At 40.0% G+C, this 27,446-nt stretch overlaps 1 protein-coding gene across 5 annotated transcripts; it reads left to right on the top strand.

Moving 5' to 3' along the window:
- Positions 1-2,342: 2,342 nt before the first annotated feature.
- Positions 2,343-27,427, top strand: RBL1 (RB transcriptional corepressor like 1). 5 transcript variants are annotated; one of them, XR_013987732.1, is made up of 23 exons: positions 2,344-2,526; positions 4,488-4,621; positions 5,200-5,400; positions 5,903-5,967; positions 6,051-6,179; positions 6,275-6,435; positions 6,744-6,793; positions 8,865-9,051; positions 10,324-10,490; positions 12,228-12,340; positions 13,245-13,348; positions 14,375-14,512; positions 15,897-16,061; positions 16,250-16,385; positions 17,548-17,799; positions 18,107-18,321; positions 19,041-19,217; positions 21,070-21,141; positions 21,297-21,375; positions 23,141-23,313; positions 24,244-24,408; positions 24,731-25,529; positions 25,567-27,427. XR_013987732.1 is itself a non-coding variant. In XM_081010285.1 (22 exons), the coding sequence occupies exons 1-22, from the start codon at positions 2,377-2,379 to the stop codon at positions 24,899-24,901; spliced, it is 3,153 nt and encodes a 1,050-aa protein (XP_080866411.1). In that variant the 5' UTR covers positions 2,344-2,376; the 3' UTR covers positions 24,902-27,427. The 5 variants fall into 5 exon arrangements, 3 of the variants coding, with proteins under 3 accessions (XP_080866411.1, XP_080866410.1, XP_080866412.1); XM_081010285.1 differs by having other exon boundaries at positions 8,865-9,000; positions 24,731-27,427; XM_081010284.1 differs by having other exon boundaries at positions 24,731-27,427.
- The last annotated feature ends 19 nt before the right edge of the window (positions 27,428-27,446 follow it).

Here is a 27,446-nt window from a genome sequence, read left to right as displayed (position 1 = left end):
TACAATTACCTCCTTTTTCAAATGTGTAAAAGCACTGCTATTCCTGATAATAAGTTTTTAAATCCTGAAACCACCCTACTTTTCCCCTTCCCCCAATACAGCCCTAATTCATAGCACCCAAGCTATAGAATTGTCCGGTCAACTGATGAGCCAAATGTCCTGTCTCTCAAGTATATTTAAAGGAGATAACAGAAGAAAAAATAGTTGCCTTCGAAAGTGCAGAAAGAAAGTATGTTGAGGAGCCCCCAGGCCAAGCAGCTAATGACACATTTCCGAAGACTGATAACTGGGTTCTGAGTGTGCTGTCTCAATGGGTTGTTTTTAAAGCTGTTGATTAAAGTATTTTTGGTCATCTTTTTAGAAAAATTGATTAAGTGGTAAAATTAAATCTACATGTAATCAAGTGTACATTTTTGAAATATTGAAGAAAATGTGGGACAACCTATGGTCAAAGAAACAAGCTACCAATTGTTGGAAAGAGAGGCTGTTAATTTTTTGTTGTTGTTCATTTTCGTATTATTTAATTTTTCATATTTCCTCACCAAAATGAGAATACTTCAGCAATGTGTACCTTTAATTGTCAGAGCCTACTGGATTAAAATGTGTCTTCATTAGTTAGAATTAACCCACAACAACTGAGCAATTTACTCATTTGTTGATTAATTAATCAATTTAAGGTGATACATGTTTGCAGCGCTAGTTATTTTATCTACCTGACTAGAGTAACACTACAACCTTTTGCCCCCAAAACCTAAAATGCTGGAGTACTCTGAGTGGCTTCAATTGGCATAGTGAATAGAACTTGCTTGGTTCCAGATCATGCAGTAACTAACATGGCTCACAAATCGGTTGCACACTATTTTCCAAGAAACTTAAAAGTTCTCCTGGGTAGTTTGAGGGAGTGATGTTGAACACTAATCGTACATGCAGTCCGCCTACTTTTGTGACACTGGCTCCATAGCACTGCTCCAGTCTGAGAAGTATCTTGGACTGAGATAGTGGGTGGCCTCCTCTGACTGTCTGAGCCAATGGCTTACTTTTCAGGGTAAAGATAAAGGTAAAGGTACCCCTGACCATTAGGTCCAGTTATGAACGACTCTGGGATTGCAGCGCTCATCTCGCTCTATAGGCCGAGGGAGCTGGCATTTGTCCGCAGACAGCTTCCAGGTCATGTGGCCAGCATGACTAAGCTGCTTCTGTCGAAACCAGAGCAGCGCACGGAAACGCTGTTTACCTTCCTGCTGGAACGGTACCTATTTATCTACTTGCACTTGACATGCTTTCAAACTGCTAGGTGGGCAGGAGCTGGAACCGAACAACGGGAGCTCACCCTGTTGCGGGGATTCGAACTGCCAACCTTTGGCAAGTCCTAGGCTCTGTGGTTTAACCCACAGCGTCACCCACGTCACTACTTTTCAGTGTAGGTTCACTGATAACGGGGGGGGGGGGGATTTCAAGCATAAATTGAAACCAGCAACCTGTGTGTGTGTGTGTGTGTGCGCGCGCATTATTTCTTACCTCAGGCTTGTAAATTCAAATGCTTGGTTTGTTTAATCAGCCAGAGTTTTTCCTCTCTCATTTGTAAACGGTCTTTGACAACAAGGACCAAAAATTGTTTATAAAGCATTTTTTATAGCCATGATAGTGCCATTTAAAAAGAAAGAAAGAAAAGTCCAGAAAGTTAGGGCAGAGTTATTAAAAAAAAACTAGAGGGGTGGGATGACCTAGGTAATAAATAGCAGCCCTTCCTCGTCTCCGTTTATTACTGTTTATGACGTGAAAGGTGTGGCTCGAGCTCGTCCAGAACTGACCACCCCCCCCCCCGAACCTGGAAGCTTAAGATTTTATCAGGAAGCCATTCCATATATATAAGAATTTCCTGTTGCTATGAGGAAATAACTGCGGTTTTTGTTTGTTTATTTATTTTGAACCTGAGCTGGAAAAGTGACAACAACTTCTACTGAGGAAGTGTTTCTTTACCCTGCTGTCCCTTGGACAGATACCCCGGAGAACCGATAGGGAGGCTAGCAGAACGTGGAGCTGAACAGCTCACCCTCGCTTGACCATGTCCTTTCCCTCCTCTTGACTCCCTTTTTGGGGGGGAGCCAATTATTTGTACGGTTTGGGACATCGGAGTGCATTTTATTCCCCCCCCCCCCATCCCCGTGCACGACCTTCGAAAATGTTTGCGAATCTACCGATGGCGAAAACCCCGCTAGATATTTAAAGAGGCTTCACCGGGCGGGGGAGGAGCCCGAGTCGAGCGTCGCTCGCTGAGTGGCTGAGGCCGTTTTGGCGCGCTCGGCGCAAAGGATTGTGGGCGGTCGGGAGGTCTGTTTTTACGCGGGGGGTCTCGCGGGGATAGGGGGAAGCATCATGCCGGGGGAAGACGACGACCCCGCCGACAGCCAGTGCCCTATCCGGGCCGCCATAGGCCACCTCTGCCAGGAGCTCAACTTGGACGCCAGCAGCGCCGCCGAGGCCCTTCGGGATTTCACGGCCCTGCGAGGCACCTACAGCCTGGAGGTGGGAACCAGTCTGTCCTGCGGAGGGAGAGAGGGAGGGTCGGTCGGTGAATAGGTTGCAAGCAGACGCCTCCCCGCGACCTGCCCTCCAGTGGCCTCGGCGCGCCGGGCTGCATGAGGGTTTTAATTCGCCTCAAGGGACGACGCGGCTGGGCCCCACCTGGGCTGTGGGCCACTAAGAAGGGCTTTTAGGGAGCTTTCAGCAGCTTCAGGCCGGGCTCCGGACTTCGTGGGTCCCCTGGCAGGCTGCCCTCCCACCGATCCTCTTTACTGCTTGCTCTCTCCCGCCCCACCGGCGCCGACCCCTCTCTTGCATCTGCCGGCTTCACTCCTGACCGAGCCGCTTGAGACTGTTTGCTTACTCCGGGTAACGGAGGGGCAGCCCCCAGCCTCCTCCTCCACGCGAACTTGCCTGACAGCAGGCGACGGTCTTTTAAACGGGGGCCTCCCACAAGAGCCAGAAATAAACTCGAGGTCTTCAGTAAATAAGTACCAATGAGGAACCAAGGTTTCAAAACTTTCCTTTCTCCACTGCTTACATCCATTTGTGTTGTCCCCGTCACCAAAATGGATTCATTACTATGCAGCTCAGCTTTCACTTAAAAGTGCATTATTAAGGATTCTTAAGCTGTATTTAAATAATCATAGCCTTCTAAGGAGCTTTGTAGGTTCTGATGAGTTGTGCCCCCATAATCGTGAATGCCCTGGACACTTTTGCCTCCCATACCTTGTGGGCAAGGACTCGGGATGTTTCCTTTTAAGATGGACTACGGACATGGAGAACGCCACCTGCTCTTGGGCCCCGAGTTGCTACCGGGCAACCAGTTTGTTGAGCATTCGTGCTGATTGCTTTGCACATAGTTTGCAGAGAGGGGATGGGATGTTGACTGTTTACTGAGCATTCATTCATGCTTATTTATTTGCTGAGAGATTTCCCGTCCCCCAAGTTGATTCCAGCACTTAACCACTCAGTCAAAATGTGCGTTAGGCACAGGATTGAAAGCTTTGGAGTTCAGCGTTGAGCTCAAATATTTAATATTGTACATGTAAGAGATGAAAGACTGAGTCAGGTTTCTAGGATTTTCGTAGTTTTTTGCAAGTTGAAAGCAAAGTGTAGTCTCCTTGCTGATAGACATTTGACAATGGCAGAAGATAGCTAACCTGGCTGGCCTGAAAACTTGGTTAGATAAAAAGTTGTGCCGTATTTCTTCTCCTTCAGTGACACATTTCCATGTTTTCATTTCTAATGCTAAAAATTGAAGCAGGAGCTGAAAATAACTTCTCAGCACACGTTCTATGACAGATAATGCTGTTGCTCAGTAACTTTGCAGATATTTGACTTGCATCCAAGTGACTTTAAAACTTGCATCCAAGTGACTTTAAAACTTGGTGTCTTTTTAAGGGAACATTTCATCTGCTCTGTGTTTTGCAGAGAATTCTCTGTGTGTTCAGAATCTAGTTAGAAGACTTTTATAATTGTCCAGCCATGTGGGATGTTGGTGAATTTCAGTGGACCTTAGAACACAGCATACCTCAAGAAAAGATTGGTGGCAGTGGACAAGCTGTCTTTCATAGAAGCTTTTCATAGAACTTTCTCTGTGAGCAATCCCAGAGTACCCTGGTACACAGTTTGAAAATGATTGAATATGGGCATGTCAGAGCTTGCTTGAGAGTTCATGCAAATTCCGAATAGCTATCCAACTCATAGTGCTTGTTTTGATTAGAATTTGATGCTATTTATTCTATTATATCTTGTAATAAGTACATCAAGCAGAGTTGGTACCAAGTTATTCTTTAAGAGAAATTAAGTAGTAAGTTTAGTTTAAAAGAATCAAAAACATTTTTGTTACCTCCCTGAATAGTCAAGAAAATAATCTAAAGCTGGATCTTTTTGTATTCTTTATTTCAGAGTATAAACTGAGGATTGTTCTCTTAAAGGCCATTGTTTATTTATCTTTGCAGGGGGAAACAGTACATTGGTTGGCTTGTGCTCTCTATGTTGCTTGCCGTAAGAGTATTATCCCCACTGTAGGAAGTGGCCTGAGGGAAGGAAACTGTGTCTCACTCACCAGGATACTACGCTCAGCAAAACTAAGGTATTACTTTTTTGAAAATAAATGGGTGAGTGCCCATACTGCTATTAGCTTTTTTCAGTCTGAATACATTGAATAATTTGGTGTGCTTCTGATTTTATGCTTCATAAGCTCATAATTTACTATTTTTAAAAAATGGGTCTGTGCATATAGAGGTAGCCTTAGACATGAAATACTTAAACTGGAAATTTATTTTCAAATTGCACAGTTACCTACTTTGAGGTTTCAGAAGATTCTTGCAGATTGAATGTATTTAGGCTAACTCCTTTAGCGTTAGAAACTAAATAGCATAGCATATGTCAAAGGATAATTCTAACACTAGTTCAAACATATATGTGTACTTGATGATTGCAGTTCTAATGTAGTTTCTTCATATATCTTCACGACATCTCAGACCTGGACTTTGCAGTTAAGTCAGTTCATACATTCAACTGTGAGCCATGTAAACACTTTGTAATCAAGTGATTTTCTTGCATGTGTAAATGGGTCTTCTTCAACAACTCAAGAACTGTAAAGTACATACCCTGTTTACTGATATGAACTATAGTAAAGACTACAATCCAATGTCATTCTTTTTTAAGTTTAATTCAGTTTTTTAGTAAAATGAAAAAGTGGATGGACATGTCAAATATGCCTCAGGAGTTTCGGGAGCGAGTGGAGAGACTGGAGAGAAACTTTGAAGTGTCGGCAGTGATTTTCAAGAAGTTTAAGCCAATATTCCTGGTCATATTTAAAAATCCTGATGAAGAACAACCAAAGCTACAAAGAAGCAGGAAACACAGGTACTACTGAAATGCTGGGGTGTTTTGGATTATATATTATGTAAAATAATAATAATTAATAATAATAATATTATAATATAATATAATGAAGCTAATTGTAATCCAGCCATTGCCAGTTTGGTACCCTCTAGATGTTTTGAACTATAACTTCCATCATCCGCAGCCAGTACCAGGTTGCTGAAGGCTGATGTAATGTTATACAATCCCTGTGGTGCCCAACTTGAGATAGGCGCAAGAAGCATTCTGCAAAATAGTGTAGTTTAGACTACAAAAGAACTAGGTAGTCAGTGGGATGATGGTAGTGGTGGAAGGGTTCTTGAACATGACAAATGGAAGTATGGCTAATGGAGGAATCCATTGTACTACTCAAGTTTAAAATTGCTAATGCAGTTTATGGTAGTTGCTAATTAGATTCAAGTTAATGCTCTAGCTGCATATCTTCAAAGAACAGTTTTTGGAAGAACAGTTTTCTAGAACTTAACCTTGACTTTTGTTTCTGTAGACGGGTGCCCTGCAATGTTAAAGACCTATTCAACTTTTGTTGGACGTTATTTGTTTACACAAAAGGTAAGTCATGATTTAACTTGATTCCCCATATTCATTTGAAGGGTTATATGGTCTTAATTGTGTTTATGTGGTTTGTTCCAAAGGGAATTTCAATATGATTGGAGGTGATTTAGTGAACTCATACCATTTGCTTCTGTGCTGTTTGGATCTGGTTTTTGCAAATGCACTTCTGTGTCCACATAAGAGAGATCTATTGAATTCATCTTTTAAAGGTATGATGATTGCCCCCAATGCATTTTTTTTTTGTACAAGTCTTGAAATTAGTTTATAATTTATCACAGACACTTACTTTTTCCTTTTGGTTAAGGTTTGCCAGAAGACTTCCATACAGCTGATGTCAGGACTTCTGAAGGGCCTCCGTGCATTATTGCCACACTATGTGAATTACATGATGGTCTTTTGGTAGAAGCCAAGACCATAAAGGAACACTACTTTAAACCATATATCTCAAAGCTCTGTGATAGAGAGGTATACGCTCAAAAGTCATTGTTAATTATTGAGTAGGTTATAAAGGACTGATGATTGGCAAAAGTGTTCTTTTGGTAATTTTTTGTTTATTTTTAATCAAAACTTCAAGCCTGCTTTAAACACATATTTATCTTTGTCTGATATAAATAGGGGAGAACATTTCTGGGTTGTCTTTCTTTGTTCTGACTAAATAATGCGTAAGTGTCAGAGCCACTTGAACTGATGTTACGCAGCTGTGATGTCAGAGACTAACTTGCTTGTTCTTGTTTTATTTATTATTTGAACTGCTTTTCTGTTTTTTCATTTAGATTTTAAAAGGAGACTGTCTTTTGGATTGTAGTAACTTTGCAGACAACAAGTAAGTTCCACATTCAAAAATTACTTGAATGCTTTTATTTCAGTATGTGAATCTGGTGATAGAACATTTTGGAAATGGCTCTTCTGCCATCTGATGGTATTACTAATGATGAATTGCAAGCTATGGCAGTAAATGCACACTGGATTTTAAAATACTGTGCATTCCTATTCTGGAGTATTTCTACACAAGATCCTGAAGGACGTTATCTTGTTTTCCTGTACAATCCAGGCATGCAGATTTAGGAAACTGCTTCATGTTGCAGTCTCCAGCTCTAGTAAATTAACTTGGTTTGGGGGCAAATCTTTGGTTTACTTTGAGCAAGCAGAACACTAATGCACTTCTCAGTCCCTTCTCCTTCACTTTCCCTACTTGCAGCTGGGAGAAACAAATCATGAGACTTGGACTAGTGTTACGTGAGAACCAGCATTTGTGGTATGTTTCTCTCCAAACAAACCATTAGTGGAAGCCAAGAACAAACACTGAGCCAAATGTGGTTTGTTTCTCCTAGCTTCAGGCAGGCTGGAGCAAAGTGGGAGAAACTGAGTTATATGCATATGCTTGTTAACAGTAAAACAAGGGTTTGCCCCAGAATAGAGCTAATTTACTAGAGTCATGGTAAGCCATGGTTTGTTGCTTACTATGACATGCAAGCATAAGAAGCTGCCATTGGTATTTTCAGCTTAGTGTTGTCTACACTGACTAGCAGCGGCTCTCCAAGGTTTCAGATAGGAATCTGTTCCAGCCCTACCTGGAGATGCCAGGGATTAAACTTAGGACCTTCTGCCTGCAGAGCAGGTGCTAAATCAATGAGCTATGGCCCTTCCCTTGACCGTTGAGTCAGGAGGTGAACTTCATTAGCGAATTTCTTGTTTAAAACAAAAACTTGTTTTATAGGCTCTGCTATTTAAAATTATATAGGGAAGTGATAAACAATTTGCAATGTCCAAGCACATTTGTTTGGGTCCTGTTGGTGCTACCAGATTTGAATCTAGTAGAAAGAACTTGATCGTATAGTGTGGCAGTGCCTAAACAGGCAGCTTCACTATACAGTCGTACCTCGGCTCCCAAATGCCTTGGGAGTCTAACGTTCCGGCTCCTAAACAATTGAAAACTGGAAGTGAGTGTTTCAGTTTTCGAATGTTCTTTCGGAAGCCGAACATCCGATGGAGCTTCCATACCTTCCGATTGGCTGCAGGAGCTTTCTGCAGCCAATCAGAAGCCACGCTTTGGTTTTCGAATGTTTCAGAAGTCGAACGGACTTCCGGGACGGATTCTGTTCGACTTCCAAGGTACGACTGTACTCTTTTCAGCACCTGTTGAAAACATTCTTGTTTAGAGTCGTGGTTGGCACCACAGAGCCTAGAGCTTGCCGACCAGAAGGTGTCGGCGGTTTGAATCCCTGCAACGGGGTGAGCTCCCGTTGCTCGGTCCCTGCTCCTGCCAACCTAGCAGTTCGAAAGCACGTCAAAGTGCAAGTAGATAAATAGGTACCGCTCCGGCAGGAAGGTAACCAGCAGTTCCATGCGCTGCTCTGGTTTGCCAGAAGCGGCTTAGTCATGCTGGCCACATGACCCAGAAGCTGTACGTCTGCTCTCTTGGCCAATAAAGCGAGATGAGCGCTACAACCCCAGAATTGTCCGCAACTGGACCTAATGGTCAGGGGTACCTTTACCTTTACCCAGATGCTTAGAAAGTTTAGTACTTTAATTTTTGTATGCTTTAAAGTACTGCTGTATTTTTTTCTTGATTTTACTGTTTTACTATTGGTAAACCGCTTTGAGGTTTTTTTTTAAAAAAAAATCAAGTGGTATATACATTTTATTAAAATAAATAACAATGTAAAATATTTTAAAAGGCTTTTTCAGACCCCCTAATTGCTAGTACTTCCTTTTTCCATTCTATCCCAACAGTTGGCTTAAAAAAAAAATTCAACTTGTAGAAACTAGAAAACCATAGGTAGAAAAGATGGGGAGCACTGAGAGCATGTGTGTATAGCAATGGGTAAAATATAAAATCTTACCAGTTTGGTTTCTTTTAACGTTAATTCATAATAGTGTATATTGTCTTCCAGCAAAGCATTGAATAAAGAATATGAAGAATATGTTCTGACAGAAGGAGACTTTGATGAGCGAGTTTTCTTGGGAGAAGATGCAGAAGAAGAAATTGGAACTCCTCGGAAGTTTTCTACTGATGTGCCATCTGGCAAGGTGATGACAAGAGCTCATGTAGAGTGTTACCTTCAACAGCATTTTGAGAAGGTAATGTTAGTTGTCTTACAGAAGTGTGCTTGCTTTCGTAGTCTCCAGCAAGAAAAGTGGATGAGGTATTTTAAGTCAACATGTCTTGAACTCTGTATATAAAAAGCAATAGTAAGTTATTTACGTACATTTTTTATGCCTTTTCAGGGGACACTGCCCTCACAATACAGTTTACAAGATTATAATAAGACGCATAAAATAATTACAATTTCAAAAATTTAACCATAGATTACAAAAATTGGAACCACCTGGAAAAAATAACTCCCCAGCACAATTCAATCAAAAGCAAACTGGAATAAAAATATATTCATAGCTGCTGCTTGTTCTTTAATGAGCAGAGATGAGGACATTCTGTCCCAAGAGAGAGAGAGAGAGCATTCCAAACGTGGTGCCACCACTGAGAGAGCACTTTTCACTCATCTACAGGCCAAAATGCAGGACCTCTGTAACTTACTTTAATGCTTAGGCAGGCTCATATGTATGAAAGAATTATACAGTGTACCTGATCCAAACTCTGTTCTTAAAAACACATTTTAAAAGGTGATTTGTCCACATATCTATTGAGAAATAAATACCAACACTTTTCAGAAGGACAGGGGAATTACCGTATTTTTTGCACCATAACACTCACTTTTTTCCTCCTAAAAAGTAAGGGGAAATGTCTGTGTGTGTTATGGAGGGAATGCCTACGGGTGGCATGCCTACGGATTTTCCTCCTCTAAAAACTACGTGCGTGTTATGGTCGGGTGCGTGTTATAGAGCGAAAAATACGGTAATTGGTTTTCCTGACTACGCTGCTTGCAGAAAGTAAACAGGTGTTACCAAATAGAGAGAAATGGTTTCATCTTTACAAACTTTTAAAAAATTAAGACGTGATTAATGCAATATCTAAATAACTTTTTGGCAGATTGGGGGAGAACACCAATTCAGTGGCCTTGTTCATACAGTACAGTAAGCCAAACAAGAGCGTACCACTGGTGGGGAACTTAATCTAACCAGTGGACCTGATTCTCTGTTGCACCACTCTAAGCAAGCCATTTTGATAGGAGAGTGGGGCTAGCCCACCTGTCAATGGATACAACCCACAGTCTAAAAAAGAAGAAGTAGTGTAACATACAGTTCAATTCTGAACAGTCAGTAGTTTCTGGGATTGTTATTTTGGGTATGTTTTTGTCATGTCATGTTCTGCAGCTATGATCTAAAGTTTGATGGTATTTGTGAAGTTAACCATGGGCCAAAACAATTGAAAGATGTTTCTCTTTGACTTGGTAGAAAAGATCCTTCACACCCTCAACTCCACTGACTGGCAGGAGATACCTTAGAGAGAAGGAACAAGTAATTACTCCTGTTGCTTCCGCAACACAGAGTGTAAGCCGGTTACAAAGCATTGTAGCAGGGCTAAAAAATGCACCTAGTGAACAGCTTATAGCTATTTTTGAGTAAGTGGATACTCCTTTTCTTTCTCTCAGATCTGTAGGTCTTCCCCCATTCTGGTTTTCATCAAATGATCTAATCATAATGTGGGGACTGGATCCAAAGAAACATATTGTCTTTCCTGGATTACAACTCCAATATTACATGGCAAAACACTTCCTGAAATTTAAGGAACTTTCAAAAAAACTGCTAGTAATGTGGCATGCGGATTGCTATTTAAGAAAAGGGGTGTGTGTCAAACTATAGAAGCTCTTTGAATAATGACTGGGAAACATAATGACTTGCAGTTAGTAATTCATTAAGTTGCTTCTTTCTGTTTGGTTCCTTGAAGTTGTGTGAACTGATTTGAAATACAGTAAGTGTATAAGTAATGCAGGGATGCGGGTGGCACTGTGGTTTAAACCACAGAGCCTAGGGCTTGCTGATCAGAAGGTCAGCAGTTCGAATCCCCGCGACAGGGTGAGCTCCCATTGTTTGGTCCCAGCTCCTGCCCACCTAGCAGTTCGAAAGCACGTCAAACGTGCAAGTAGATAAATAGGCACCACTCTAATGGGAAGGTAAACAGCGTTTCCATGAACTGCTCTGGTTCACCAGAAGCGGCTTAGTCATGCTGGCCACATGACCAGGAAGCTGTCTGCGGACAATTGCTGGCTCCCTCAGCCTACAGAGCGAGATGAGCGCTGCAACCCCAGAGTCGTCCGTGACTGGTCAGGGGTCAGTGGTACCTTTACCTTTATTATACGTAATGCAGTTAAAAATTTAAACTGATCATACTCTCACCTTATCCAACAATCTTCCAGCTAGTCATGGCAGCAGTAGGTGTTCGTTCTATAGGAACTGAACTTTATGGCTTCCCAGCCTTGGGTATTCAGGGGTGGGGGTTAGTTAGGCTCAGTTCTCTTACAGCAAGAAGAAGTTAGATGGAAATGGAATTCCAGAACTATAGAGCTCTGTTTTGGGAAGTGGTTTACTAAATTTAGGGCATTCTTTTCCCACTTACTTTGTGCTAAGATTATTATAAGGCAATGATCATTTGGGAAGTTAGTTATACTTCAAAATGTTCAGTCACTCCTTGTTTAGAATAGACAATTGTTAAGTTGTTGTGGGGAATGGCTGAAGTAAGGCAGTGTTGCACATCCAAATGGGGAATGGAATAAATAATTTCAAGCTAAATAAATAAATAAACAACATCAAATCTATAAATCTATCTTCACTTTCTGTAGACTAAGCCTTTCATAACAGTTTGGTTCACACATAATGCTAAGGTATGATCTGTTTGAACACATGAGCCCAGGAGATTAGCCATAGTTTGTTTTCTGACAGCAACCACATTGTAAAGTCATAGCTTGTAGTTGGCTTACAAGCCATCGCTTGGTTTTAGTATGGTTTGATGTTATGTGTGAACCCAATAGCTTTGTTTAACCATGGTTTATTTGGGCATCCCACCCCTGACATTCATCAGGTTACAAGAGCAGCTGAAAAACTAATCTGGGGAACAAACCTATCTTTGAAGAAACAAGTCATGCCTTTTTTGCATGTCCGTTAGACAACTCATGCTTTGTTGAGCAAACCATTGTTAAAATGTAACATTATGTGCAAATGCAGCCAATGTATTCTAGTTTAAAATGCAGTAAAGTGAAGGCGTTAATTACAAAAGATTGTGGCAAGCGGAAGCCTTTATATCAAAAGATAATTACATAACATTTCATATATTATGTTAATTTATTGGTTTTATACTATAGGTCTTGTATACAAAATCCTGTGGAAACGATCATGAACAGAGTGAAAGAGATAGGGGACGTTTTCTGTCAGAACTATACACGGTCAACTGATGATCAGCCAGGATCTCACATAGGTAGGAATGGAAGTAACAATTATATATTCAGGGAAGTTTTTAATGTGTGACATTTTAATGTATTTTTAATCTTTGTTGGAAGCTGCCCAGAATGGGTGGGGTACAAATAATAAATTATTATATTATTAATATTATTTTAAATTTCATATGTTTCAAAGCCAAAGGTAACAAAAACACAACTTTCAGTTCTTTGTGTAAATGGCACGTTGGGAATACTTCATGTAGCTATTTTAATATACTGTACTAATTTCCATCTTTAGGGGAAGAGTGCTGCTCCTTAGGAAGCTATAAAGACTACCCATATACAAAACAGTTATCAGCAGTCTTATGGAAACCCAAAGTTTGCAGAAATATAGAAAACTCTTCAAATGCCCCCTCTCCCCACATTCCAGAGAGGCCTGAAATGACCAAGGAATGTTGGCTGGTTGCCTGGCTGTCAGTTAGGTGAGGGAATGGAAAGCTAGGAGGACAGGGAATAGAATAGAATGGCTGCGATTCTGAACAGGGAGCACTCCACACTGCAACATTTTGTTTCAGGTCCTACTTGTAGCTAGCATGAATTGTCTGTTGCAGGCTTCCTCAAACTTGGTCCTCCAGATGTTTTGAGACTAGAATTCCCATCATCCCTGACCACTGGTCTTGCTAGCTAGGGATCATGGGAGTTGTAGGCCAGAAACATCTGGGGGGCTGAGTTTGAGGAAGCCTGGTCTGTTGCATTTTCTGTGCCATCCCATTCATGCTCACCAAAAAGTAAGCCCCCTACTGCATTACTCTTACAGGATTGCAGCCTGAGCCATTTGATGTTTTCTTCATCAATATGAAGTTACAAACTTTTGGGTCTTACTATAGAAGTATAATACAATTAAACTGTAAAAAATGTAAACACTTTCTGTTTAAATTGCAGATTTTGCTGTTAACCGGTTAAAATTGGCAGAAATCCTTTATTATAAAATCTTGGAAACCATAATGGTACAAGAAATGCGGAGGCTACATGGCAAAGACATGTCTGTAAGTAAACCAACTCGGGGGTGGGGTGCAGTATGGAAAGCCTATTTTGGTGAGCAAAATCCAAGGATCAGAATTTTCAGGCTTTTTGTCTAATTCTGAAGACTGCATGAGGGATTCAGTGATAGTTTGCATTCAGAAGTTCCTAGGTACAGTTCCCAGAATTTCCAGGTAAAAGTTGTTAGGACACAACTCTGTTTGGGACTTTGGAGAGCTCTCTAGTTAGAGTAGGCAATAATTAGCTAGGTGGACCAATGCAAGAGCAAGAGTATTGAACTAGATGGGCTTTTCATCTGATCCAGCAGGGCTATTATGATCTTAATGAACTGGTTCTGTATAAGGTAACTTGAATGTGCTCAACCTTCCCTTGTACTACTTCCCTTCTAATTAGTTCACTTATGTACTGTTCAGATGATAGTACCTTCCAAACTGAGGCAGCCATCTCTCCTCCTCGGTCCTTACCCAGAGACAAAACTGGTCTCACCTATGTTAGCTTTTTAGGGTGAAGATACTCTGTTAATCTATTTATTAGAAGCTTCATTTTATATAAGTATTAGTTTATTATTACTGCAGCAGGATTTTATAAGACTGAATAATTCAGTGCTGTGTTTGGAACTTCAAAAACCCATGTCCCTATCACCTACAGAATCTTCTCTTAAAAATATAACCAGTGGTAATTCTGAAGAAATGTCTTGTTACCACCAGTAAAACTTGAAATGAATGTTTGCCTGTTATACTTCACCTAGGTTCTTACTATATGAAACATCTTTTTTGAAGTAGAATAATTGACAGAACTTCTAAAAAGAGAGAAATCAGAAGCAGAACAGGACTATTAGGCATTAGATATTAGAGTGTGCTAATATCCACTGTGAACTCTAGTGTTTGAGCACCTTCCATATAACTAAGTTTCAACTTCTCCTGACAAAACAGCTTGAGTATCTCAAGTTTGATTGGCAGGGTTTGAAAAGCATGTTGAATTACAATTTCTTATATGACTGAGAGGTTAAACATTCTGCTTTTTCTTTCTAGGCCCTTTTAGAGCAAGATATTTTCCACCGTTCCTTGCTGGCATGTTGTTTGGAGATAGTGCTGTTTGCATATAGTTCACCACGAACTTTCCCCTGGATCATTGAAATTCTTAACCTCAGGCCATTCTATTTTTATAAGGTAAAGCACAAGCAAAGCACTGACTTCATGTATTGTATATTAAGTTGTCAAAGGGCTGTTTCACAGGCTATGCATGCTTGATAGGAACAGTAGTGGTCAGTCACAGTGCCTTGGCAGTGCAAGATTGTTGCATGCATACTTAACAGATTTGGATGTACACTTGAAGCCTCTTGATGCACACATAAAAATGTAATGTGTTAGTGGCCCAGGCATTTAGTATTGGTCCAAGTTAGGTCTAACTTCTGTCTTATGAAACAAATATAGAACTTGTATGTTAGTGATGAAATTGTTTAGCTTCCACACTACTTTGTAAGGTGGAGATGCCATCCAACGAAGGGTTGAAGGAAGGAGTTAGGAAGACTAGTAAAAGAAGGCCTAACTGAATTAAAGTTGGTTTGCAATTTGGTAAATCCTTCCTTCTGACTTCTTACAGAAATGACAGCTAGATAATAATGCCAGTCTACTATCTTTTGATAGGTTAAAATTTTGTACGCTGATGAGTGTTTGTGTTCTATGTAAAGTAATTTTCTTGGGTACTGTGTAATGTGCTATGTGGGGCTACCTTTGAAGGTGACGAGGAAACTACAACTAATCCAGAATGGGACTGCTAGATTGGTGACTGGGAGCGGCTGCTGAGACCATACGACACCAGTCTGAAAAGATCTACATTGTCTCCCAGCATGTTTCCGAGCACAATTCAAAGTATTGGTTCTGGCCTTTAAAGCCCTAAATAGCCTCGTCCTTGTATACCTGAAGGAACATCTTTACCCTCATCATTCAGACAAGACACTGAGGTCCAGTTCTGAGGGCCTTCTGGTGTTTCCTTCACTGTAGAGAACTGAAGGTACAGGGAACTGGGCAGAGGGCCTTCTCGGTAGTGACTCCCGCCCTGTATAATGCCTTTCTGTCAGATGTCAAAGAAATAAACAATTTCACAACTTTCTGAAGACATCTGACGGCATCCTTGTATCAGGAAGTTTTTAATGTCTGAGGTCTCAATGTTAATAATAATAATAATCATCATATCCAAAATGTTTGGGATTGTATTATTTATTAAATTTGTATACCACCCTATACCTGTAGATCTCAGGGCAGTTCATATATGAAATTCCAAAATTAAAAACTGCTGGACTAAAAGAGTCTGAAAGCAATTCAGTTTTTATGGAAATTTTTGGTGTGGCTGAGAGAAGTTTGAAGACTTTGGAGAAAAATGCTGGTTGGAGAAAAATGCTGAAAGAATACAGGAGAGCCTCCAAAACGCCAGATGAAACGAGCTGTAGGGAAAATGCTTTGTATATACAATTCTTAATGTGAGGCAGTGAAAATGGTTATTGAAGTAGATTTTTACTGTGTGTCTGTGACCAAAATACTCTTTTCATTCAAGATGATTGAAATATTGATTCGATCAGAAGAAGGACTTTCTAGAGATATGGTAAAACATCTCAACAGCATTGAGGAACAGATTCTTGAAAGCCTAGCCTGGACAAAAGATTCTGCTCTGTGGGATGCCCTCCAAGCATCAGAAAACAAGGTCCCTACCTGTGAAGAAGTATGTTGACAGGCAAATAATTAAAGTTGAACACATGGGAGTAATTTAAGTTATATCCCTCACCCCTTAAATCAAGGAGCGAAATTTGTGGTGAACTACTCAGTTCCCTATTAAAGAAATATTTGTATAATAGACAGCAAAACAGTATTATTCCTACCTCTTCAAAATTGTCACATTTTCCTTCCCAGGTAATATTTCCATGTAATTTTGAAACAGGGAATGGAGGAAGAGGACTAGGACATCTTCCCATGATGCCAGTATCTCCTATAGTGCATCCTCGAGTCAAAGAGGTTCGGACAAATCTTGGGGAAAGTCTTAGACGGGGTAAGCTCATCATCTCTCTCCCCTTTTCCTCAATATCTTACTACTGTTTTCTGTGTGTGAAATAATTTGTATTTAAAAGCGTCTCCTTGTCCAGGTAGTCAATTAGAATTGGTCATCTGGGTTTTAGTTAAAAGCTAGAAGAAAAGCATTTAAGTGGGTTTTTTTTCTGAAAACTTTTCCTTCCTTCAAAATTTTGAAAGTTATTTAACTGCTGCTATACATATATCTGGGTAGTACTGTCAGTCATAAAAGCCTCTAAAGGTTGCATTCATTGTTGGTAAACTCCTGAAAGGCACATGCCAATGGTAAGCTGTACCAAAGTGACCAGGCATATAGAGAGGCAGGCAGACATACCCCCACCCAACTAATCTGCACCAATCAGCAGAGGGATAAGTGGGATTTCCTCCAAAGTGCTGCAAATGGGGAGGAAGATGGACCCAGCTCTCTGTTTTTTGCTAAGGTGTCTCTCTTGCTTTTTGTGCACCATGATTGCTAGCAGGTTAGAATGCTCCAGAAACTGGAAGGAATTCCAGCCTGCTTGCAATAGTAACATTCAAGTGGGAGAAGAGAGGCTGCTGAGGGCTGATGGGTCATTTTAAGCAGTTAAGCAGACCTAACCAAGCTTACAGACTATTGGCTTACAAACACTGGCCTAGATAAGAAAGTGGAAAGTGTTGCCCTTCTTAAGGAGGAAAACAAGTTTTATGTGACACGTTGAGAAGGGTTGCTTCTGCTTGAGGACAAGAACACACATAATTCCTGTTGATAATATTACTTATTCAAAGATGTTTACTTCTAAACAAGTTGTTTCCCAAAGAAAAGATCCGTCAAGGAGTGTTAAGAATCAGCAGCCTAAATGAATGTTGGCCTCTCACTCACACACTGTAATCTGTATATTGCTGAGCTTCATTATTCCTTATTGATGTATGGCTTGTGACATATGAAAAATTCCATTCAGTGGTAAATGTGACCTTGTTGTTTAGACTCTGGGAAAGAATTTTTGTGCAAATAGGAACTTAAATCAATATTTAGAAATTATGAAAATGTAGTATTGGTGCATGACTGTTCTGCGTCTCAAAATTTAATTACTGAAATGATAAAGTTAACCTCTCTGTGATCAGTTGCATTTTGTTGTGACACATTGTCCCCTCTTTCATTTTAGATATGCAACCATTGTCTCCCATTTCTGTTCATGATCGCTATAGTTCTCCTGTGGCAGGAAGTGCTAAGAGGAGACTTTTTGGAGATGAAAGCCCAAAAGAAAAACCTGCAGAAAAAAATCTGACTGAAGGGACTAGGTTGAAAATTGCCCCAGTGTCAAGCTTTGTTGATGAAAATGTGCCTGTTTCAACTGAGCAGACGGTTCTTGCAATGACAACAGCTACAGTAACAGGACAAAAAATTACATTGCATGGTAAGTTGAATATATATTGCAATTTATAATTTAGATTATAATGCTGGTAATCTTGGAGAAGAGTAATAAATGTGAAACTGTTGGCTATAAACACTTTTGGTTCACTGAATGCCTTTTAACTATTGTGGGAAATTCACTTTGGTGTGTTTATTTATAAAGGCACTATATGGTATAGCTATATTGATGAGTAAATAACATGCACATCAATACACTTATATAAAAAGTTTTTAAATAATTTTTCTGTTTGCAATTAACTTTTGCAAGTGTGTTGTAAATATATAAATTGTAACTTGTGGATATACCCTAGGTATTGCAAATAATACTGGAGGGATCACTTTGATACCGATTTCAGTCAACTTGTCTGAAGAATCTAAAGCGGACAGCCTTGGACAAGCCCCACTCACTGCTCAAGCTTTAATCAGTGTGTCTCCAAGTCATCATATGACTCAAGCACAAGAGGCATATCAGCCAGCTGGAAGCAGGCCAAAGAAAACTGGATCTCTTGCACTATTTTTCAGAAAGGTAAAAAGTGTTTCTAGAAGATATTTTTTGCTAAAGTTTCTAACGCCCCCCCTCCCCCTGCCACAAAATAATGCTTCGTAGTAATAGCCCTAACAAAATATTCTACATTAAAGCCAGCAGGATTTACGTTGCAACATTGTACAAAATAGATTTACTCCAAGTCACAACATGCTGGGTTGGATCTAAAGTTCCACTTGTGTGAATGGAAGCACTGACCCCTGGGGGGGGGGAGAGAACCAACAGAAGCTGGAGAGCATCTGTTTTGGAATAAATCGCCCCTAGGGGATAAGGATGAAATGTTTTTAATCATCTAAATGGAGATGGGATATAACTAAGCAATGAGCCTACAGTAGAGCATGAAAATCAATTAAAATGGGTGTAAGGGAAAATGCATATGCCAGACACATTGGGAAAGAGACACCTTGTATTTATATGCTAGCGTTAGAAGCCTTTGGGCCAAGATGGGGAGTGGCTTTAAAGGGGAGCATTTATTAGGGCCACAGCATTTTGAGCGAGGCAGGAGAAATGTGCATACCACTGTTTCAAACATCTCCTAAAACATAAAGTCTGTATTAAAGATCAAAATTGCCTGAAATGAAAATAGTGTACACTTCCATTTCCTCACATTCCTATTCCTCGTTTGTCCCTCCGCTCAAATTCCTAACATTCCAAAAAAAATCTGTTAAATTCACTTGGTGTTACATGGTAATTCATTTTAGGTGTATCATCTGGCAAGTGTGCGGTTGCGTGATCTGTGCATAAAACTGGATGTTTCCAATGATTTGCGCAGAAAGATATGGACATGTTTCGAATTCACATTGGTTCATTGTACAGATCTAATGAAAGATAGGCACTTGGATCAGCTCCTAATTTGTGCTTTGTTCATCATGGCAAAGGTAAGGCATTCTGTTCAGAATACAGTACTGTTTTTATGTTATATTCTGGCATGACTTTCATATCACCATTCCAGCTGCCTGTTTAGTGATATATAAGTTGTTCAAATACAAACCTGACGATTCTGTGTTTTTTCCATCCCAAATACTTAATATTTCCCTTTGTGTCAATCAAATAAGAACATATTGCGGCCTGCTCTCTATCACAGCATGGATTAGTTGTTGCATGCAAAACCTGGATGCTTTGATACTGAGCCTTCAAAACTGTGTTATGTAGCAGTTTGATAAGCTGTCCTGGTGTTCCCCAGAGGTGCTATATGTGCTATATATAAGCACCCCAGAGGTGCTTTTCAGAATCTTTCCTGTACCACAAGTCCTCTATAGAATCTCTTGAAGCAAATGCCAACTAATATTTAAGTATTTCTCAGTGTGTGGATCAACACATAGTCATTTCACGTTTATCTTATTTGAGCTCTTCAAACTGCCAAGTGAATTAGGAAGGTATGAATTTAGCCAATTGTACCTTGTGAGTTAGAAACAGAAATGCACTAAGTAGCTGTAGGAAACAGCCCTTTCTCCATTTACCCCATACTTGTAGTTATGGAGCTGGAGAGTGGGAAGTATTTGCTGGGCATCCCCTTTCCAAAGCAGTTGCTGAGCAAAGGTAAGAGCAAGGAATTTATTTAAATACTAGTGCTCAGTTAGGTGTGAGCTCCAACAATATTTGCTGTCACAATCTTTATAAATGATGCGAGTGGGAGTATGCAACAAAAGACATTAATTCAAACTATGTGCCATTTTACAATGATAATAAAAAGTGACTCCTTCTATTACTTCCTTTGAGGTCCCGTAGAATTACTTCCCACCATGTAATTTATTTATCATTGTTATTTATTAAATTTATACCGCCCTCATCTATAGATCTCAGGGCAGCTCACAACATAAGCATTTATGAACACTTCGGTTCCTACTGTCAGCCACAAACTTAGCCATATGGCATGCAACTAAGAGAAACCTCAAGTGCACAGCATCCCACCAGTTTTGTGTTTCTCCATAAAGATTGTTGCTGGCGGACTCCTCGTTTAGGCTACATGCAGTCATCATGTATTCATATGCACTAGCACTGGCTTATTTTCAACTCAAAGGTCTAGCTCCTTATGCTCTGTTGGGAATTTCCTCCTAAAGCAGCAATCAGCAAACTTTTTTAGCAAGGGGCCGGTCCACTGTCCCTCAGACCTTTGGGGGGGACGGACTATATTTTGGAAGAAGAAAAAAAAAGAACGAATTCCTATGCCCCACAAATAACCCAGAGATGCATTTTAAATAAAAGCACACATTCTACTCATGTAAAAACACACTGATTCTTGGACCATCTGCGGGCCAGATTTAGAAGCCGATTGGGCCAGATCCAGCCCCCAGGCCTTAGTTTGCCTACTCATGTCCTAAAGATTTATTGAGTTGTCAAGCATCACAAAGAGCTGCAGGAGAAGTCATTGGAAGCTCACTTACGCATGTAGAAGCGCTCTCCCAACCCTTCAAATCCATGCATGTCTACAGGAATGTTTTTATTGTGTAATGGGTTTGGCAATGTTCTGTAGAGCCAGTGTGGTGTAGTGGGTAAGAGCGGTAGGATTCGTAATCTGGGGAACCAGGTTCGCGTCTCCGCTCCTCCACATGCAGCTGCTTGGTGACCCTGGGCTAGTCACACTTCTTGAAGTCTCTCAGCCCCACTCACCTCACAGAGTGTTTGTTGTGGGGGATGAAGGGAAAGGAGAATGTTAGCCGCTTTGAGACTCCTTCGGGTAGTGATAAAAGCGGGATATCAAATCCAAACTCTTCTTCCTCTTCTGTTCAGGTATCCAAAGATGAAAGAACGTTTCAGGACATAATGAAATGCTATAGAAACCAGCCACAAGCAAATAGCCATGTAAGTATGTTCTCAAGCTACAAACATTTTGTTAAGGCATTTAGTAAAGATAATACATTTGTTACCTAAATATTAACTGCACTTTTGAGAAATTGTAAACCTTTTCTTTCAATTTACCAGCAATTCCAAAACCTGCATTTTTCCATGTGCTATAGGTCTACAGAAGTGTTTTACTGAAAAGTGCGTCCACAGAGGCAGTGTCAGATATAAAAGTGGAAGAGATGTCAGAAGAAGGTAAGTAAATAGATCTACTATTTTTAAATTTTAATTGAATGGTTTAAGGGGAAGGAAATTCCTGAATACATACATTCAAAACTTGGGGGGGGGGGTAATTCATCTTAAGTTTTACTTAGAGTAGACCTATTGAAATTAATGGCATTTGAGTATTCAGTTGACTAAAACTGAGTTGAATACCACCCTGATGCCCATGTTCTATAAATCTGATGAAAAGATATGACTCTAAAGTTGGTGGTAGAATCAGATACTTGGACTTTTAGTCCAAGTCCTTTCATGATAGATTCTTTAGACCAAACCACCCCTAGCAGGAGATAGAAAAATGACAACTATGTGTGTGGCTGGGGAAGCTGCCCAGAGTGGCTGGGGATACCCAGCCAGATGGGTGGGGTATAAATAATAATAATAATAATAATTATAATTATTATTATTATTATTATTCTGTAACCAAGGAGAGAGTAGGAATAACCAGCATGACACGCATAAGTAAACATCCATAGGATGGTCCTGTAAGGTTGGAATTTAAGGATCTCTTTAGGCACATGCAGGTGTATCCATTCATGCAATCTCTGGATATTTGTTTCCCCCCCAAAATTGCAGTTTGATTAAAACTTCTGTAGTACTACCAACATCAAGGGGGTGTACAACAATCTTAGAATACATTTTAAAACATGAAAATATAGGAAGAAAATGATACAAAAGTAGTTGGGAAGTGTTAAAATTATACTATACTGCATTAACACAGGCCTGGGAGCAGAGATGTGTTTTTACAAGATTCCTAAATGTCATGAATGTGGATGACCCCAGTGCAGAGACAGGCCTTCATGAGAGCAGGTGCACCAGCACTTTGATTGTGTTTGGAAATGGTCTAGAAAGCAATAAGGTTCTTTCAGTGCTGTTGAAATACGTTCTCATTAACCTGTCCCAGTCAGCAAATAGCCTTCAGAAGCATCATATAAAATGCATTACAGCAGTCAATCCTAGATGCTACTCAAAGTGGGTTGGGCTATTTCTGTCCAGGAGGCCAGAGCTGGCATACCACCCTAAACTGATGAAAGGCACTCCTTGTCACAGAGTCTCCTCGGTCTCCAGTTACAAGATGAAAGAAGGCAAGATGAGCACCTGTGTTGGGTAATTTGGCCAGAATTCATTACATGGTGAACTGATTTTATTACTGGTTTGACATTACATACATTGGCTCCATCCACATTTACTACAACCACTTGTACCTAAGTTACTTACTTCCAAGTAAACAAGCAAAGGCTTGTGCTGTTGGACCAATTATAGCAGCACTACAGATTGGGTGGATGGTGAAGAGAGAAGTTATCTACAGTGGTGCCTCGCAAGACGAAATTAATCCGTTCCGCGAGTATCTTCGTCTAGCGGTTTTTTCGTCTTGCGAAGCAACCCTATTAGCGGATTAGCGCTATTAGCGGTTTAGCGGCTATTAAAGGCTTAGCGGCTTAGCTGCTAAAAGGCTATTAAAGGCTTAGCGGCTTAGAAAAAGGGGGGGGGGAAGCGAAAAAAAATCTCAAGACACGCAAGACATTTTCGTCTTGCGAAGCAAGCCCATAGGGAAATTCTTCCTGCGAAGCGCATTGAAAAACGGAAAACCCTTTCGTCTAGCGGGTTTTCCGTCTTGCGAGGCATTCGTCTTGCGGGGCACCACTGTATCTGCCTGTATCTCTACCATTTCAAATTTTCCCCCATCATTTTAATAATAATAATGGCCTATGTTATTTTTCTTACACCTTCATTTCATTAGACTTACCCAGGAAGATGAGCTGTTCACCTATGAGAACAAAACCAGAAATTCCCAAAGGCTTGGAAAAGGAGGAGAGAGGGGATCTTCCAACATTTTATGACACCGTCTATTTAGGAAGAGTGCAGGTCTTTGCACTGAAATTAGAACCCACATCAGATAAACATCACCCAGAGGTAATCACCCAGATAAGAGTAATTGGGGGGAAACTATGTGGACTCCTGTTAAATCTGTTTGTATTAATCAATTATAAAACTTACTTTGTGTAACCAATAAGAAGTAGTACCGTGGTGTACTTTGGGTCATTAGCCTTCTACATAAGCATAATTTGAATGGTTGCAAATTTATATTCAAAATATCTTGAGAAATCGTTAGGTTCTCCGAAAGATCCTTCAATACAGTCATACCTCATGTTGCGTCAGCTTCAGGTTACGCCTTTTCAAGTTGTGTCCCACAGCAACCTGGAAGTACCAGAACGGATTACTTCCAGGTTTTGCTGCATGTGCAGAAGCACTAAAGCGCGCACACACACGCAGGCGTGGCGCTTCTGGATGCGAACACTTTGATGCGCCTCCGGGACGGATTACATCCCCAACTCGAGGTTCCACTGTATGTAAAAGACCTAACAGCCCTAAATTTCAGTATTACTATGATGATAAATAACCTAAGTTTTAAGTAATGCATACATAACAAATGTGGTATGTTAAATAGAATTGTTATTAGATGTGGTGTATTCTAAAGAGAGATTCAAAGAGGTGCATGTTATATTGTTCCCCTCTTAACTGCTGTACAACAGGTTCCTCCAAGTCTTGGGTAGCAGAGAATTCTCTTCAAAGCCTAAGATCGAATTAATGGTATCTATTTGATGTTGAATTGGTATTTTTGGTGAATAAGTTATGGAAGCAGCCTCGGGAATCTCTTCAGTGGCTGAAAAAGATCCTTCAAAATTAAGAGTGTAACATACCTGGCCTAGAAAATTGTATAGATGGTCAAATAAACTTTGTCACAGTTGTCATTTTTGAGCTTGTGTTCTTCCGTTAAATCTTACATTTGTAAAATTAGAGAATGGCCTGTCTGTATTTAACTCTGCAATTTTTCTTTCCAAGGTTGAAGCACCTTCCCTTTCCCCATTTCCTAGCATTAAACATCAACCTGTATCTCCTCGGCGGATATCCCAACAACATTCTGTTTATGTTTCACCTCATAAGAATGGTGCTTGCTTGACACCTAAAACTGCCCTCTTATATAAATTTAATGGGAGCCCTTCTAAGGTAAGATTAATGCTGTTTAAGTGTTTAAAACCTTCTCCATACCTTTTTGAAGTGCCCTAATACTATATGTGATTGTAATAATTTAATCAAAGATTGAATATTATACCGCACTTCTGAACATTTTTGAAAGCTAAGGGTAATATCTAGTTGAGTTGGTGCATAAGTGAACTGACTTGATATTCTACAGTACAGATTAGAGGAAGGGGAAGTTTGTGCAATGTTGGATTTCTCTCTAATATACTCTAATAAAGACACATATTAAGCTCTTTTTGTTTTTATCTTTAATTATTACCAGCTTTGATTGTAATTCTTTAATTTTCAGAGTTTGAAGGAAATCAACAATATGATAAAACAAGGAGGACAGAGGCCTAAGAAGAGAGCAATCTCAATTGACAGTGACACAGAATCACCAGCAAAGAGACTGTGCCAGGAAAATGATGATGTTTTACTGAAACGCCTTCAGGATGTTGTCAGTGAAAGAGCAAATCATTAGGTCTGCAAGAATACTATGTGGGCCAAAGCTTGTTAAGATCTGTCTCATGTAGCTCAAAACACTGTCCTCTTTCAACTTTCAATTTTTGCTTATGTTACCTGGACTAGTCAAAACATTGAAGTAGTTTTATGGTACTTCCTTTTTAAAAGTGGAACTTTAGAGTTAGATCCTTTGTTCTACAGCTTATAAGTGCAGCTATTTGCTTTTTAAGTTTTATTCTGAAAGTAGGAGCCAGTTCCTACTATGAGAAGGACCAAAGTTTTCAGATTGCAGCCACCACATGTTAGAGATGTAATAACCAGTCAGTTGTTCCTTAGTGTGATTATTTTCTTGGTTTGAAGTTCACTTGGAGAAATAGCTTGGTTTTTATTTGTTGAAAGAACATTATTACCTTCTGCACATTATTTTAATGTGACATAAGTTGGACAATTCTTACTTCTAGTCATTCATATACTAAAACCCGGTATTTTTCACTTCCTAGTTGAGAGTGAAGAGGTGTCACTTTTTTATCTGATGCTTGGATAGTGCTTTGATTTGAATCATGAGCATAACTTTCAAGGGCTGTACTCTTAGCTGCAGGTAGGATGGCTGACTGTCTGCAGGATGAAATGAAATAGGGTTTGGGATTGTTTTTGTTGCTGGTGCAACAGCAGAGGTGAAAGTAGCCTACAATTTTCTATTGTAGGCTGTACTGGGGAAATACTATCTTCTGTTATCTTGGTATCTCATTTTATTTTCGTTTCTTAAAAAGGCTTTTAGACAGAAGCACTCTTTGTAACTTCCGGAGCTTACATTGCTTTCACTGTAGTGACTGATGCTTACATACTGTAAGCCAACGATGAAAAGCATGTCATACTCTGCAGTTGATTTCTTAGTTCCTCAGGTAACATGCCTGCTTACACTTTGATGAGCCTGGCTATGCATTGCAGCTGCTTACAAACAACCATATCTGAGTGTCTGACATCCGAAATATCTCTCTCCCACAACTGTCCCCAAAACAGGAAAGGCTGCAGTGGCTTGAAGCACCAAATGAACATAGGCCTTTCTCTGATCTCAGGTAGAAGAAATTACCCCCACCAAGTCATAGGAGTAGGAAATGTACCATGTTTGTGAGAAGTTATGATTGCAAATTGAGTATTAGCAACTTTCCCCCCAAATAAACATGGTAAGATAATACTTTTTTTAAAACCCTCAACCAGCAACAAGAAAAGAAATGCATCCTTTCTTTGGACAATACATTTTTCCAATTCCTGTGATTTGCTGGGGCTCCTTTTGCTTAAGAAAGTGGGGGGAAATGAGGATTTAGCAATTGCTTCATGCCACTTCTTGTTTGCCCATTGTACTGCTTGGGGGCATTCTAAACATGCGCACTGGTTGCTTCTTCTGTGAGAAGCTATAATTTGTAGCCAATGTTACTACATTCCTATTAATAAATACTGTCCCCCAAAAGTATAATTTCGCTTGTGTAGTATCTACACAAAAGTCAGCCTTAACTGGGTGCTTTTGTAGATAAGATATATGTAACTATTGTAGGATTTAGTCTTCATTTTCTGTTACTGGCATTGGGTACCAAATTAATTTTGAACTCTTTATGCTTAAGAGTCTCTAAAGAAGAGATTTGATGAGGAGTACCCAATGAAGGTATGGGATAGGCAAAGTTCTCTGGTTGGTAGGACAAATCTTCAGCCCTGCTGGGCTCACGCCAATAGGGCGGAAAGTGTGTCCTGCCTCCCACATGAAATATATTCTATCCCATTGGTCTTAAATGGAGGGAAAACAAGTAGACCAGTCCCAGGAGTGGCATATGCCCCCCTTTATCTGAGGGCATGTCAAGGGATTAGAAAGGCTTGGAATCCCACAGAAACATGCTGAGGATCATCTCCTCCCCCCGGCTGCTGTTGGGACATGGGGGGCAGCAACTAAGATTTCCATGGCTGCACTGAATGCACTGAAGTCTTCCAGTCTAATAGGTAGTAAGGTGAAATAGAAGAGCCATGGTTTCCAAGGAAATGAAGCTGATAAACAATTAGTGCTTCAATACAGAAAATGTCAGTGTATTTGTGTTTTAATAATTGGATAGGGAATGAAAATCCCCAAGTGCCACAGGATCTAAAATGTTGAGCTTTTTATAAAGTTAGTACCTCTGTGACAATGACGGCTTTGAAGGCGTGTTACTTGTTACATTTTTACCGTGTAGCATAAAAATGCACTGAGCTTAGTAGACTCAGCTATGTGTACTGTTATTTTTTGCATTCCCCCCACATCAGTTGATCTTAATTTCTCAAGGGCTCTTTCTCAAAGTATCTGCCCTCCAAACCTATCTATATTTTCTTATCTCAAAGGCTGATGCTGAATTTCTTATTAATAATGATTTAATAGGTTGTATTATATTTTGTACTAACTGCAACTTGGTCTACAAGAGGTTATTGATCCTGCAATATTTGACTTGATAGAATTATATATTTCCATAATACTTTGGAAAAAATCCGTGTAAATATGAACCTTAATTAAAACACTTGTTTCTGATTGCTTTCATTTTGATTGG

This window comes from Podarcis pityusensis (assembly GCF_964106645.2).
Source record: "Podarcis pityusensis genome assembly, chromosome: 6".
Taxonomy (NCBI): Eukaryota; Metazoa; Chordata; class Lepidosauria; order Squamata; family Lacertidae; genus Podarcis; species Podarcis pityusensis.
This window is presented reverse-complemented; position numbering and strand designations above follow the sequence as displayed.

Bases quoted from the DNA above. Each gene is read 5' to 3' on its own strand.
- RBL1 (XM_081010284.1), top strand. From the start codon at position 2,377: ATGCCGGGGGAAGACGACGACCCCGCCGACAGCCAGTGCCCTATCCGG. The intron at 2,527-4,487 runs GTGGGAACCAGT...TTATCTTTGCAG, and splicing joins GAGGCACCTACAGCCTGGAG to GGGGAAACAGTACATTGGTT. The intron at 6,794-8,864 runs GTAAGTTCCACA...ATTGTCTTCCAG, and splicing joins AGTAACTTTGCAGACAACAA to CAAAGCATTGAATAAAGAAT.